At 53.8% G+C, this 15,024-nt stretch overlaps 1 protein-coding gene across 1 annotated transcript in view; it reads left to right on the forward strand.

Annotated features, from left to right (window-relative positions):
- Positions 1 to 6,536: 6,536 nt before the first annotated feature.
- Positions 6,537 to 15,024, forward strand: part of BMP7 (bone morphogenetic protein 7) — a 92,236-nt gene continuing 83,748 nt past the window's right edge. The window contains exon 1 of the mRNA XM_002915544.4: positions 6,537 to 7,481. Coding sequence (XP_002915590.3) covers positions 7,064 to 7,481 — 418 coding nt within the window. The 5' untranslated portion in view covers positions 6,537 to 7,063. The remainder of the gene's footprint in view (positions 7,482 to 15,024) is intronic.

Raw genomic sequence — 15,024 nt, forward strand, 5'->3', positions numbered from 1 at the left:
GTTTATCTGAAATTCACATCTAACTGGGCATCCTACATTTTTGTCTGTTAAATGTAGCAACTCTAGCCCCCCTTTTTGCTCTGTTTAACCACAGAAGCTCTGTTTTCTGCGTTGAGTATCTGTGAAAAGCTTCCCTGATCAAAAGTTTCAGCTGTTGAAAAAAAGGAAAAGCCTGTAAACTTTAGATTGACATGATTTCCATAGCCCCTTTCAGGCTCCCTGATGCCATATCCTGCAGGGTTCATAGCTGCAGGCAACAGAAACCATCTGGGGCTGACTGCCACAGGAAAGGAATTCACCAGAGGATCTTGGGGGGCTCGCAGACCTTCCAGGAAGGCTGCCAGAGAACCAGGTTGGGGGGCTCTGCAGTTAGGAACATGGCCCCAAATGGCTCTGCAGAGTGGTCCAAGTGCAGACTAACAACATCTGATGGGCTTGGACTTGGTCACATGCTCTGGTTGCAAAGCAGGCTGGGACAGTGCATCTCGGGGCTGTACAGCTCCTGTCTGGGGGACAGGCTCTGCTTCCCAAGCTGGGAGATTCCCTGGACACAAAGAAGGGCTCGCAGGTGCAGCATGGAGGTAGGAGACACTTAGAAGCAACGACAATGGAAAGCCTACCCCTCAAGAAAGAATTCTGGCTGTTGATGTTTGTAGGTGAATTTTCTGAGCTGGGGGAGGGCGAGTTTATGGAAAGGTCAGTTACCAGGGCCAAATAGCAGGAGTGTCAGTGGGACAGGGACTCAGGAGAGGGTTAGGGTCTTGTGGGGAGGGTGGTAGGTCTTTCCCACCTGTCTCGCTCACAGAATGTTCCACAAATAGTGTGTTAAATGGAGTTGCTTTGAAATGCACAGACCTTGGGGGTCCTTCGGTTTGGGGGATGGGGAGGCCTGATACACCCTCCAAACCCAGCATAGCCCTTTATAAGGCCAGAGGCACATGGAGTCCAGAATTCCTTTGGCCTAACAGTTAAACAAACTCAATTAGTTGTCAATACACACCGAGAGTTGTCACGTACAAACAGATTTTCAACTTCTCTTGGAAATTAGGACTAGGTGGTAACCTTAGACTACAATTCCTTTTTTTAGAATGTGTTTGTTTGTTTGTTTGTTTTCTTTAGACAGAGAGTGGGGGGTGGGGAGAGCAGAGGGAGAAGGAGAGAGAATCCCAAGTAGGCTCCATGCCCAGCACAGAGCCCGACACAGGGCTCCATCTCACGCCCCTGAGATCATGACCTGAGCTGAAATCAAGAGTCTATAAGAATCGGACACCTAACTGACTGAGCCACTCAGGCACCCCTAGAATATAATTCCTGGATGGCATCCCGCTGGCCCCATGGGAATGTGGTTTTCAGGTCACCCTCTCCGCAGCCCTGCCTGTTATATCTGGGTCCCCTGTCCTCTGCCTCCTGCTGTCATGTCTGTCTGGTGCGGGGTCTCTTTTAGCGGGAAGAGGAGGAAAATTAGTTGTAACTTCAGAAATGTAGAGCTTTGCTCAGACAAGCCACGTCAGCACTCCCTCCCCCCAACGAACCGTGCGGAAGCGCAGCCCACCTGGACCAGCTGTGTGGGCATCTGCATTTTTGACTGCTCCCCGGGAATTCATGTGCACAGCCGGGATGGAGAAGTGTTGCTCTCGGACCAAGCGAGGGGGAAAAACGATCTGCTCCCAGATCACTAAACCACCAGGTGTTGAAGAGCCAGGGCTGTGTAGACAGATGTAGCTTCGGGTAACGGCTCTATCGCATTGGGCAAGTCGCTGTCAGAATCTCGATCTACTCCGTGCTCTGAGAAGTTGAACAGCCCTCTGCACGTTGGACGGCGATGTTGGAGGGTGACATGAGCTTGGGCAGTGGAGGGTGTAGCAGGTTCCCGGCTTCAAACCCATCAGCTGCTCCTATTCACGTCTGGGAAGGAGGAAAGGGCTCCTTCCAAAGCTGAACCAGGAATAGTAAATGCTCAAAACCGGCTCCTCCAATTGAGGAAGAAGTAAGAGCCATGATAGTAAGAAACAAAACTGAAGCTTCCTCCTGGCTGTTTGGGAGATCCAGAGATCGGCTTTCTCTGTAGAGAGAGTGTGTGTGTATGTATCTGTATCTGTGTCTGCGTTTTCCTTTAGGAACTGTGGCTACTGCCGCAGGTACTTAAGACTGATAGACGCCATTTAGCATTTTACCCCTCTGTTTAAAAAATCGTTGAAAGAAAGCCCCAGAGTAAGCAAGTTTGAGTCTGAATCCCCAGTGTGATGAGAGATCTGCATGGAAAGCAACATTTCAGGTGTGCTAAAATAATTTCCTCTCCAGGGTAAGTGGACACACACAAGGATTTGCACGCGAGGATTTAAAAGCCTGTGCACAAGGAGGCTTTGGCCTCCTGTTCCCTGCTGGTGTCTGAGGCCCAGGTCATCAGGCCTTGGCTGGGTGGGTGGACAGGGGCAACAGCTCCCGAACGGTGTTGGCTGGGAGGGTGCCCCCAGGGAGCCCCTTGGCCTGCTGAACTTCCTCGGGGGCAGCTGATACAATGGTGAAGACGAGCTCCCTACCTCCTGCCGAATGCGAGCGTCAGCAGGATTCCGTTCTTTTTTATTGCCTTCGAGACACATGCTGACTTGGTCAAAATCGCTTCGGCAAGATGTGACTGATGATGTATGAAATGAAAACTCCTTGCCTGGTGCTGGGAGGCCAGCAAGCGCGGGGTGTGGATGCTCGGCTGGGCTGGCCAGACACAATGATACCCCTCACGTTTCCAGGCTGTCTTTCAGCCAGGCGAAGCCGGCCCCAGGTGTGGAGCAGACTAGGGCAGATCAGGTTACGGCCAGCCGGGGAGTCCAGCGCTGGGTGCCCAGCTCGGGGAACCACAACTGGGGTGGGGGCTGGGACGCTGGCTGCTGGGAAATGAGATAGGTCCCAGGGAAGTTCCTGGGCCCTGGATGGCAAGGGAGGGCTGCTGGGGGACAAGGAGGGGGTCAGAATGCAAGCACTGCCTTTTCATCTCTAGGTCTTGGCTCCCCTCTGTTCTCCTGCTCTCACCCCTGCTCTGGATCTCTCATAGTCAGGATAAACATGCTCTTCTCTGCTTGGCCAAAAAGCAGACCATCATGAAGAACTGTGTTGTTATTTTTAACTTAGAAGGCTTTCCTGTTAACATATTTTCCTTTTCATCCAGATGGTAACACACATTGATCAAATGCTTTCTCTGTGCCCCAGGCACCTTGCAAAGCACTTGACATGAATTGATTTCACTTCCAAATCCTCCTGGCAACCCTAGGAGACAAGTGACCCTAGGAGATGGGTGGTAGTAGGCTCCCATTATACAGATGGGGGAACTGAGGCTCAGAGAGTTTAAATCTGAGACGCAAGTGCAAGTGGCAGGCCTGGGGTACGAAACCAGATGGATAGACTCCCAGGGCCGGGCTGCTGGCGCCCACCAGACTTTCTGTAAACAATTTCGAAGAGTTTGCTGGTGTCCTCAGCTCTCCAAGCAGCATCTGATGTATTCCCAGCCAGATATATATTTTTTTAAGATTTTATTTATTTATTTGACAGAGAGACAGCCAGCGAGAGAGGGAACACAAGCAGGGGGAGTGGGAGAGGAAGAAGCAGGCTCCCAGCGGAGGAGCCTGATGCGGGGCTCGACCCCAGAATGACTGCGCTACCCAGGCGCCCCCCAGCCAGATATTTCTTGCCTGTGTGTTTGCATTCATTCCTTCAGGCTTTCAGTAATCAAGCAAGCCTTCCCTGAGGGCCTGGTGCAGCGCTGGGCACTCCTGTGAGTGAGGAAGCAGGGGAAATAGACACCCCCCTTCCCCCCAGCATGGATTACAGGAAAGATAAGCCTAAATGAGGTTGTGGGTATTCGGAGGGAACCTTATCTTGCCCAGGTCTTGGATATGGAGAACATTTTTTCTCTCCATCTTGCATGAGAAGAGACGGCATCCCAGAGGAAGGGCCCTGGGTGAGGAGTCTGGAAGACGCCTCAGCCTGGCGCCTGCATAGTAAGTCCTCAGCCAACGTGCTCTTTTTCTATTGGCTGTGCTTATCGCTATTTACTCAAGGGGTATTTCTTGAGCACCTGCTGGGTGCCAGGCTCCCAAGGGCTCAGGTGGGATGGGGGGGGGACTATAATCCTTGCTTCAGGGCCTTCCTGTGGTTGAGGGGGGACAGGGTAGATGCTGACCAACCAGTTGTTTTCATATGTAAATTAGTAGCACTGGTACCTGCTGCCCCGCCCCCAGCCTCCAATGCCTGTCAAAATCCCCCCAAAAGACTTGAGAGTGGATTAAAAACCACAGAAGGCTGCTGCTTTCTGGAAGAAAGCAACCTCCTTCATCCCAGCCACTGCTGGGAGTGGGCGTAGCAGTTGCAATGATTTGCCTCTAAAGGGCCAGCCCCGGGCACGGGGCAGCTCAGTGGCTGCAAAGCCTGGTGTCTGTTCCTCCTTCTGCAGGGCCCGTGCACCTGCTGGTCGCTCTGCCTAGGCTGCTTTTCCCTGGAGAGCTGTTTCCTCGCCATTCTTCCAGGACTCAGGTCAATGGTGTCTCCTCCAGGAGCTCCCCTTCCCAACTCCCGCCCCCTCACCCTGTTGACTTAACCCGTCTCTATCACAGGCCAAGATGATGTAGGTCGCACCCTCAGTAGTGGAAATGGGAGACAAGCCAGCATGCCTCTGATTGCCCCCACAGGTCCCTGTGTTAGCTTTCCACCCACCATGATGCCCATCCGGGTTTTTCCTCCTCGACCCTCTTGCCAGGCTCCAGCTGCTGAGGGCACCACCTCCTTCCCTGAGAGAATCGAGGGAGGGCACTGCCACCCCTCCAGGCCCCCTGGGCCAGGGGTCTCAGGACCTGTTCCATCTGGAAGCCGGGGGCCTCAGTCATAGGGCTGGAGGATGTGAGAGGAATGGCTATGATCTGCAAGCCCCGCACCTCTCTCCTCCTCACCTGGCCTCTGGCCTCGTGTATCCACCCACGTGGCCCCTCAGGCTGCCATCTTGTCCAAAAGCCCCCAGAGAGAGGCATGGCCAAACCATCTCTGCTCCAGAAAACTCTAGTCCTGGAGATTTCTCCTGTCCCCACGTGAGGCTTTGTCAGACTGCCCCTGCCAACACTTGTCTTCCCAACTCGGGCCTTCACCTTTCATCCCAAACTCCCTGTGGTGCCCCTCCATCTAGCCCATCCTCTGGGAGCCCCCCCTAGCTTGTGGATTTGCCTCTGCAAGGCAGACCCAGCAGAGGAAGGAGGCAAGGTTGGACTTGTACCCACGGCCTTACTTGCATTCTGGGTGAAAAGCAGTTTTGCTCCCATTTTTACAGATGAAGAAATGGGGTTCCTGAAGAGCAGTAATTCACTGAAGGTCTCAAAGCATGCTCCAAGATGTCAGTCTGCCTGTGTCCGTGCCCGGTGTGTGCTGGGCTCCAAGGGGCTCAGCAAGCCCCCGGGATGAATGAACGCTGGGAGGGAAGACGGAGAAGCCGTCTGGGGAGGTCTCAGGCACAGCCGGTCGGTCTCAGGCACAGCCCCTCACAGGTATATTGAAGGCAAGGGGCGCTGCGGGCTCCTCAGACACAGCCAGCCAGGGGCTGATGGGGAAGGGCAGACGCAGGAGTGGGGTAGGGGCCAGGGTACGTAGGTTCAGGCTGAGGAGTGCCTGGAAGTAAGCCGGGCCCACAACAGGAGGAGGTCCGCACAATTTCAGTCATTTCTATAAATAACTGATTGTGCAGCTGCAGCGGCTACGAGGACCTGGGTTCAGAGCGCTGCGGGTACACAGGAGACAGAAAAACCCGGCCTGCCCCGCACTCCCCCCAGGGGGGCTCCGTTTCCGGTGGGGGACACAAGATAGTAAGGAAGGCACGAAAAACTCTAACAGTAATTCCAGACGGTGAGGGAAGTTAAAGCAAATAAAACAAACGTGCGCAGGGGTGAGGAGGGGAAGCGACCTTATCTCTCTTGGTCTGGGAGGAAGTGGCACCCAAGTGGCACCGGGAGGTGGAGGGTTGACCATCGGACTAGGCACAGATGGGGGTGGGAGGGATTAAACGGAAGGGAGAGAATTCCAGGCAGAGGGAATGGCACGTGCAAAGACAAGCTAGCGGTAAGTTCTGAGAGGCGCGGAGGGATCCGCGTGGCTGGAGTAAACGGGGCGGTGATGGAGCTGAGGCACGAGAGGGACTTGAGGTCACCTCCTCCAGGAAGCCTTCTCCGATTGCTGCGCTGCCTCCGCACTCCGCCGACTTCTTCCACCTCAGCGCGAAACTAATCCCACGGGTCCCGCTCAGGCCTCCTCCCTGTCCCGACTTCGAATCCCGAGAGGGCAGGGCCGGCTCGGATTCCTCCCTCCGCATCCCCGCGGCGCTCGGCCGGGCGCTGGGCACCCCGTGGGCACTCGGTAAATATTTGTAGAGCGCACTAGACGGAATGAATGAACCCATTGGGCGCAGCTGGGGGGAGGGCGGGGCCGAGGGCAGGTGGGAGGCCGCGGGCGCGGGAGGGGCCCCTGGAAGTCCGTCCTACTCCTCCTCCTCCCAGGCCCCAGCGCTTATTAGTCTGAGGCTCCCGTGGCGGCCTCTCGTGCGATCAAGGGCGCGCACGGCTGGGAGAGCGACTCGGGGTCCCTGCTGTCGGCACCGGAGTTCGGAAGAGAGTGGGTCGCCGCCGCCCGAGGGCGAGAGCGCGAGCGGAGCGGGAGGAAGGAGCGCTCGCTCGCCCGCCGCCTCGCTGCCTCCCCGGCGCTCGCTCTCCCGGCTCCTAGGTTTGCTGGCTGCTCCTCCCACCCGCGCCCGCCTCCTTGCTCGCTCTCTCGCTCGCTCCAGCCGGTTTCCAAGCCCCGCGGTGCGCCCGGGCGAGTGCTGGGCGAGGGGCCCCGGGGCTAGCGCCGAGCAGGGGGCGGGGGTCCGGGCAGAGCGCAGCCGGCCGGGGAGGGGCCATGTCTGGCGCGGGCGCAGCGGGGCCCGTCCTGCAGCAAGTGACCGAGCGGCGTGGACGGCCGCCTGCCCCCCTCCGCCACCTGGGGCGGCGCGGGCCCCGGTGCCGGGTGCCCGGAGCCCGGCGCGCGTAGAGCCGGCGCGATGCACGTGCGCTCGCTGCGCGCGGCGGCGCCCCACAGCTTCGTGGCGCTCTGGGCGCCCCTGTTCCTGCTGCGCTCCGCCCTGGCCGACTTCAGCTTGGACAACGAGGTGCACTCGAGCTTCATTCACCGGCGCCTCCGCAGCCAGGAGCGGCGGGAGATGCAGCGCGAGATCCTCTCTATCTTGGGCTTGCCCCATCGCCCGCGCCCCCACCTCCAGGGCAAGCACAACTCGGCGCCCATGTTCATGCTGGACCTGTACAATGCCATGGCGGTGGAGGAGGGCGGCGGGCCCGACGGGCAGGGCTTCTCCTACCCCTACAAGGCCGTCTTCAGTACCCAGGGCCCCCCTCTGGCCAGCCTGCAAGATAGCCACTTCCTCACAGACGCCGACATGGTCATGAGCTTCGTCAACCTCGGTGAGTGAGGGCAGGAGGGAGGGGGGAGCGTCTCGGTCAGGAAGCGCTCTGGGACGGGGAGGGGGCCGCTTCTTACATCCAGCCCGCCTATCTTTACCCTCCCGACCGTTCGGAAAACCGCAGTGCCTGCCGAGGGTCTCCTACCCCCGGTCCCAGGGGACCCCAAGCTGTGCGCGCCCCAGGTAGCGCGAACCGGGCTCATTTGGCCTGTGGGAGTTTGGCTGAGGAAAGGGCTGGTCCGAAGCCCCCTCCGGGTTAAGTCGGCGGCCGCACCTCTGGGGCTGGAGGCGCCTGGCCGGCCGCGGCTCAGTTCAAAGCGCGGGGCTGGGTCATGTGAGCTGTGCTGGGCCCGCGCGGCCCCTGCTACCTGGATTTAAAGGGCCCTGCTGGCCGAAGCTGCCTTCCCGCCCTTTCGGGGCCCCTCTCAGCTCGGTCTGGACCTGGCATCGCAGGCGTCGCGCCCCCTTCCCCGTCCTGGCCAGCCCTACCTGTCCCCTCGCGGTGCGCCCGCCTCAGCGTGCCGTGCGCCGCCGGTGTCTCCGGGCCCCTCTCCTTGCGACCCGGCGCCCCCCTGGCTTTCAGCTCCCCTGGCGGGAGCTGGGGAATAAACGGTGCCATTGCGAGCTTTCTATTTTAAATATTTAATGATAGGTCCCAGGCGGGCAGAATCCATTTTCAGCGTTTATCACGTGTGGCGCGCAAACCATGGCTTTTGGCGATTGAGTGGCGCGGGATCTCGGAGCGGACGCTGCTGGGGGCGGATGGGGGACCTAGCTCACTACCGGAGCCGCAAGGGCCCTGGGGACCGGAGGCTGGCGCTACAGCGGGGGCGCGGTGGCTCCTCCCTCCGTGCACGCACATTCACCAGACTTGCTCAAACTGACCCCCGGCAGCGCGCTGTAGGACTGATGATCAAATATTTGGTTTCCGAGATAACACGCCCAGATAGCGCTGTTTCCTGAGCGGATTTCATTCTACCTGTGTAACTTGCTGCGAAAATCCGAACGGAGTCAAGACACCAAACTCACGCCCACGGGCGCCGTGTCAACAGCGCCAGGATCCTGAAGCCCCCTTCTGGGGGCGTGGGGCGTGGGTGGAGGCGCGGGGAAGCGAGGATCCATCCCAGTGCTTCCAGCTCCAGATAAGGTCCACGAGTTCGCGGGTCGCCATTGTCTGCCCTTAATAATAGCCAAAAATCAAATAGTGCAACGAGTTTCAGCGAGCAAGGGGTGGGAGGTTTAGATGCCTAAATAACTTCAAGAAAGTTTAAATTATGCTAAGCAGCCAGTTAGAAGGAGGCAGCTCCGTATGTCCCGATTTAGAACAATCTCCAAGATGTATGAGGTGGAAAAAAGCAAGGTGCAGATCAGTGAGGTTACGTATGTGCTTGTATATCATCTGTTCCCACTGGAAGAAGACACTGTGAACTGGAAATAGATTTTACTGGGGGGGCGGGGCAGGACTGGGGCAGAGGCTTAGGAGTGCGAGCTGGGATCTGATTTCTGATTTTTCATTTTCCGCCCTTTTGTCTGTGTAAGGTTTTTTTTTTTTTTTTACAGTGTGTATTTATGACCTATACCAGATACTAAAGAAAAATTCCAAAAAGATATATATAGATATATATATATAGATATATAGATATATATGTAAATTAAAGCAGGGCTCCATAGCCCTCCCGAAGCCGGTGGTTAGCCCGGGCCAGGCCCTTTCTTTGGTGAGGGATTTATGATATCTTCTGTTCTGTTGGGTACCCGTGACTCCCAGTGAATGCAGCAGGTCCCAGTGGTGGCCTTCAGAGCAGGCTGGGGTCATTAAAAAGGCATTTGAAAGCCCTGGCTTCTGCTAACCCAGCACAGAAAAGCACCCTGTTTCTATGGACCAGCAACGTGGTCAGGGCTCCCCCCACCCCAGAGCGCAAGGAGGTTGCTGACTGGGCGCCTCTGGGAACCTTGGGGCAGGGCTGTTTGCTCCCCCTTGGTGGTGGGAGCAAGCCGGGACTTGTTTGGGAAGGCCACAGCTGGGTGGTTCTCCTCTGGCTGTACACACACCTTTCAACCCGTTAGCCCCATTTCTTTCATCTTGAAAGGACAAAGACCGGCTTGTCTGAGCCTCTTAATCAGTCAGGCTGGTTTGGGCTTTGTGGGACAGTCCTGACTTTCTCAGGTCTTGCTTTCTGGAACATCACTCCAAATTAGATGGCGCAGTGGCTTTTCACAGAGTGCGCTGACCTTGTTTTCTTTCCCTCGCTGTCCCTAAAACTCCAGGTAATTAGTTGGGTGAGACCTGGCCTGCAGTTTGGCCAGACTCCTGTAGATGCTTTAAGGGTGGTTTTTCATTTCTGCTCAGCAACGGCACAGGAGGAGCACAGGGCCTGTCCCTTCCATTCTGTGCAGGGCTCGGAAATTTCTCCATAGGAGGGGCCTGGGGGTGGCAGGGGGTTGGAGGGGAGTGTGTAGGAGACTAATCTGGAAGCTGAGTTTGCTGAGGAAGCACACTGTTTTTCCTTGGACTGCAAATCACAATTGATCTGTAACACACAAAGTTTTCTAAAGGTGCATTTAGTCTCACACTTTCTCCAATAATAAGAAAATGTCATTCATCCATATCAGATCATTACTTGGTAACCCTCGGGGGCCCTGGGGTGACTTTGGGGGGCTGCTGACTTTCTCCAAGGCTCCCCTTTTCCCTCCACTGCATACTGCTGCTGTCCTGCCGTGCTTGGGGGACCTCTGACCGGATTCTGAAGGCTTTTGCAGACCTGGTGTGTTGATTCCTCCTTCTGTCTGCAGCCAAACTGGTTTTTGTTCCTATAAGTCGTTCTCCTTGGAATTCAAGCTTTCTGCCAGGCTGAGTGGGATCTAAACTAGAGAGGGAGCTAGATGAGAATGTAGGACAAAACCAGATGCTGAGAATGAGGACTTCAGACGCCACCTTATGACAAAGACCAGCCTGTCCCATGAAGCCCTGTGTGATGCTAGCTGAGCTATGGAGGGAGACCCACATCTTCTCAGCCGGGGCCCCTTCGATTCAATGGCGAGATTTGTAAACTGGTTTGGACTAACAAGCCCCCGACTCCTCTGTGTAGACTTAATTTTGGAATTCAAAACAGGCTACCCTCTCTGAAATTGTCCCCAGGCAATGTGAGTTCTGCAGACCGAATCCGCCAGAGCCCCCTACCATTTCCACCCCCCTCTGGAGAAATCCAGCAGCTCCTTTTGGAATCTTCAAAAAGAAGCCGGCTGGCATTAGGGGTGTGTGATGCATGTTCCTCTCTGGCCCTGGTTATGAAAGAACCAAATTTGTTCTAATCTTCGAAGCTAAATTAAAAAAAAATAAAAAGTTGGAAACCGGTCATTGCTGGACTCAGTGTATAAAAGTGGCTTTTGTTAGTGTAGCTGAAGAGCAGGGAGAAGGCTGTGTAGTTTTTGCTTTATACCATCTGGCTGTCCTTTCTGTTGACAAGTGTTTGGCATTAAGATCTCTCCTCTTGCCCCTTAAGAACAGGCCCTACCACTGTAGAGTATTAGAAAAAGATTCTGTTACAGTTTAAAAATTTCCTTCAGGGAGTGCTTCGTGAAAGGAGCATGGGCTGCAGGCATTTGCAGCTGTAACCTGGCTTGTGTTAAAATTTGGAAGGGGCTGTTCCACATTCCAGCACTTGGAGCAACGGCCCTCACTGGTAAGCAGCCAGAGGTTAATATAGATGTCACACAGGCTTTTCCCCTTCTTGCTTGCTTGCTTGCTTGCTGCAGAATGCCTTTGCTATAGGAGTGCACCAACAGCTGTGTTTTTAGCAACCCTTTCAAAATCACTTCTTTTAAACCTCATTTTCCTGGTTCTTAAATCAAAGATCTTCTCCCCTCCATCCCCCTTTTCCCAAGGATATATGTGACCCAGATTTGAACTTTTTTGATCTTCTTTGTATTTCCCTTCTGGAAGCAAAGCAGGTTAAGGCCAAGCCCCGGATGCCAGCCTACGGGGTTATTTTTGGTTTCTATTCCAAAGGCTCTCATTTGGTTGTGGAGTGGTCCATCCAAGGTATAAGGGAGGTGGCCCAGATAAAGATCGATTTCTGGGCAGTAATGGGACGATTCTGTGAATGCCCAGAGAGAAGAAGGGGCTTGCGAGCCGGGGCTCGGGGGCCTTTCATCGTGTAGTAGGACCATGAAACCTCTGCGAGATAAACACAGCTGGTGTCCGATCCCCTGACCGCCGGAATGCCTGCGATGTGAGCGAATATCACATGTCCGCTGAACTGAGGCAAGTGATGACTTCATTCCGGGGAGAGTCCCATCTCACTTGATTGATCACCCCTATCGCTTTAATATCTTTTTTCCCTATTGGGTAAGGTCATATTTGGCCCCTTGCAAGAATCAGAGTGTCCTAACGCTCCCCCAGTCCCCACCCTCCCCAGCCTGCCCATCCATTTTGCCAGATGAATATTGAGAATGGAGAGCCCGAATGGCTGGCCATGTTAATTTTTTTGCAATCACTCTTCAGACCTAGCTGGGGGCTGTCGACACACTGTTTTTGGCAGGCTGCTGCAACCCTTCGCCTTAATGCACTCTGTCGGTGTTGCCGGGGTTAGGGCACAGGCAGGGATGTGTGGGACCTGTCATGTTATTGTCAGAAGGAATGCGAGGATAAGCCTTTAAAACGTGGTGGTGGGAGAGCGCTGCAGCTGTGTGCACTTATTATAAAAGACTTAAGTCCCACTGGTAAAATCAATATATTGAATTGCATGACCCTCTGCTTTTAATTAGTTTAAATCAAATGCGCCGGTGCCGTTTTGCCTCCTCTCGCCTTCATGGGGTGAGGAAATACCAATATTTACATAGAAACTGTTAATTTGTGGTGAAAATGATAACACATTTAGCTTTACACACCCAAATTGCTGGGACTTGATGGATCCCAGAGCAGCGTGGCGTTGCGGGGTGACGTCATCCGGGTGCGGGAGTGGGGCAGCGGCACCAGGGGTGCGGGTCCCTGGGAGCCCGGCCGCCGCGCGCGCAGGTGGGCACGTCCGTGGGCGAGGTGCCTGGGGAGGCTGGTCTTTGTAGAAACGAGCCGATTCTTTCATTGCGAGCCAGAAACGTTCGGATTCCTGCACGTCATCTACAATCTTGCCTCTTGAGCGTTCTTACAAAATCGTGAAGCGGGCACTTGCCTTTTTGGTCGTTTCGAGTCCTTGCTCCCAGCCATGCTGGGTCTTCTGTACGGGGCAGCTCAAGGCACAGTACTTTATTTATTCCAGACCTTCAGATGCTTTTCTTTCCAATTCCTGAAACAGTTTATAGAGGAAGGGGGGGATTCTTTCACTGCAACGATTGCATGTATGACCACGGCTATTATGTGAACCGTTTGGTATTAGCTGTGTGTTCAGCTGCAATTGAATTCTGCATTTTGCAGCAACTGGCATTTGACAAATAATATTTGACAAAAATGTGACTTGGTATTTCTTAATATGTAACAGATATCTTGTAGTTAACCTTCCCCGACGAGAGATTGCCCAAACCCAGCGTGGAAAGGCAGTGCGCGGACCAACACCCCGGCTGCCGCTCTGTATTTTTCCCCTCTCCAAAGGAGCGTGTTTACGATTTGGGGGGAGAGGAGGAGCGCATGGAGTTTGACACTCATGTGCAACTCAGAGAAGCATGTGCGATGTGTCCTTTCAACATTTGTGGCAGAAGGCATTGTTGGGAGCCGCGCAAAGCCTTTGCTGATCCGCGTGGAGTGGGTTGAATTAATGACAACTCTGAGAGCGCCAGTTTTAGGGTAATTGCTTTATTGTCCTGGAGCCAGGGTGCTTATAATCTGGTTCCTGTACAAACATGTTTAACGTGTGTTAATGCATTTCCAAACCAGAGCCTCTCAGCACAACCCTGCTTTCCATTAATTGATGTCGGTAGCATGGTACAGTATTTCAAAGGGCTGGCCAAGTATAAACTGTGTTTCCAATTTCCTTCCTTTCCTGTGTTTGGAATGCCAATGTTAATTTGTTCCCATGCAGGAGAGGGGGCTGCCAACTGCGGCTTTCTATAAAGGGCTTCACAGTGAAGGCTTCCAGCCCTCGCTGATGCTTGGGGCTGCCTGGCCAAGTTTCCTGACACTTTGCAGCTAATTCTGGGTGATATATGGAGTGGGGGGTTGGGGGGCTTCACTGCCGTGTAACGGAAGTTCTCGGTGACAGCCGAGGGTGTGACTTGGCAAAGGAGAATGGACCGGCATCCACGGTGATTCTCTTTCGACACAGCTTAAACCCATGTGTCTGTTTCCACTATGGGTGCATATTAGCTGTGTGACCTTGAACAAGTTTCTTAACATCTCTGAGTTGGCCTCCTCACTTTATAAAGGTGGATAATACTCCCCTCCTTCACGGATCCTCATGGTGACAAAATCACATCACGCATGCGTAGAAGCTGGCGCACAGTAGGTGCGCGATAGATGGTAGCTCTTGTTTTAATTGTGGTGACCGCCTCACTACTCACTTTGCTATATCAGTCCAAATACCAGTTTTTAAAGATTTATTTTATTTATTTGAGAGACTGAGACAGACCGCAGGGCGGGAGGGGCAGAGGGAGAGAGGAGAGAAAATCTCAAGCAGACTCCCTGCTGAGTGCAGCTGAATGGGGGCTCATCTCAGGACCCTGAGATCACGGCCTGATCCGAAACCAAGAGTCCGACCCTTAAGGGACTGAGCCCTTTGGGCTCCCCCAAATAGCAGTTTTTAAATGCTTAATCTTAAAATATTGAGATTGTCACCCATGTGATTTTAAAGATGTCTGGAAAATGGCCCCCAAAATATGTGTGTGTGTGTGTGTGTGTGTGTGTGTTTGCACACACGTTTCCTTCTTTCAAGGGATCATTGAAATTTAAATGAGAACACCAAACTTATTTGAGGATAAATAGAGTATAATGCTGACTCTTTCTCCTGCTTTTAGCATCTATGGCTACTTAAAAATTTTATTACTAGGCAAAGTGAAACTTGAGAGAGGGGTATCTGGGAACTCTCTGTACTATCCTTGCAACTTTTCTCTAAGTCAAAAATTATTCCAAAATAAAAAGTTTTAATTTTTAAAAAAGCAGATGACTGAAGTATTTCTTCCCACCCCTTCTGGAAGATGGTCAAAGTACAAATTGTCTTTTCCTTCAAGGGAGTGACAAGCCCAAAGCATTCATTAACAGAACAAGCACAGCCTCCCCCCTCTTTACTGGAGCAGGTGCAAGGCTGCCCCCCACTCCCCTGACTGGGGTGGGGCCACAAAAACCCTGTGTGGATCCAGTGCGTTGAGAAGCCTCTGGAGACCCGGAGACGAAAGGGAACTTCTCTAGGGCCCCTAGACGAGGGGTGGGCTTAATCACTCAAGGCTTCCCACAAATTCCCTTCAGCTCTTTCTGTACTGTTTGAAAAATCTGACTAGGCGAGTATTAGGTTTCCCTGCATCTTTGAGGTCACGTGTTATTCTTTCACATCTTTATCTCCCCAGAGTAGCTTTCAAGTTCCAATCTTTTGTTGTCTGGCTTAATTAAATTTGGCTGTGAA

The sequence above is a fragment of the Ailuropoda melanoleuca genome, chromosome 13, assembly GCF_002007445.2.
Source record: "Ailuropoda melanoleuca isolate Jingjing chromosome 13, ASM200744v2, whole genome shotgun sequence".
Taxonomy (NCBI): Eukaryota; Metazoa; Chordata; class Mammalia; order Carnivora; family Ursidae; genus Ailuropoda; species Ailuropoda melanoleuca.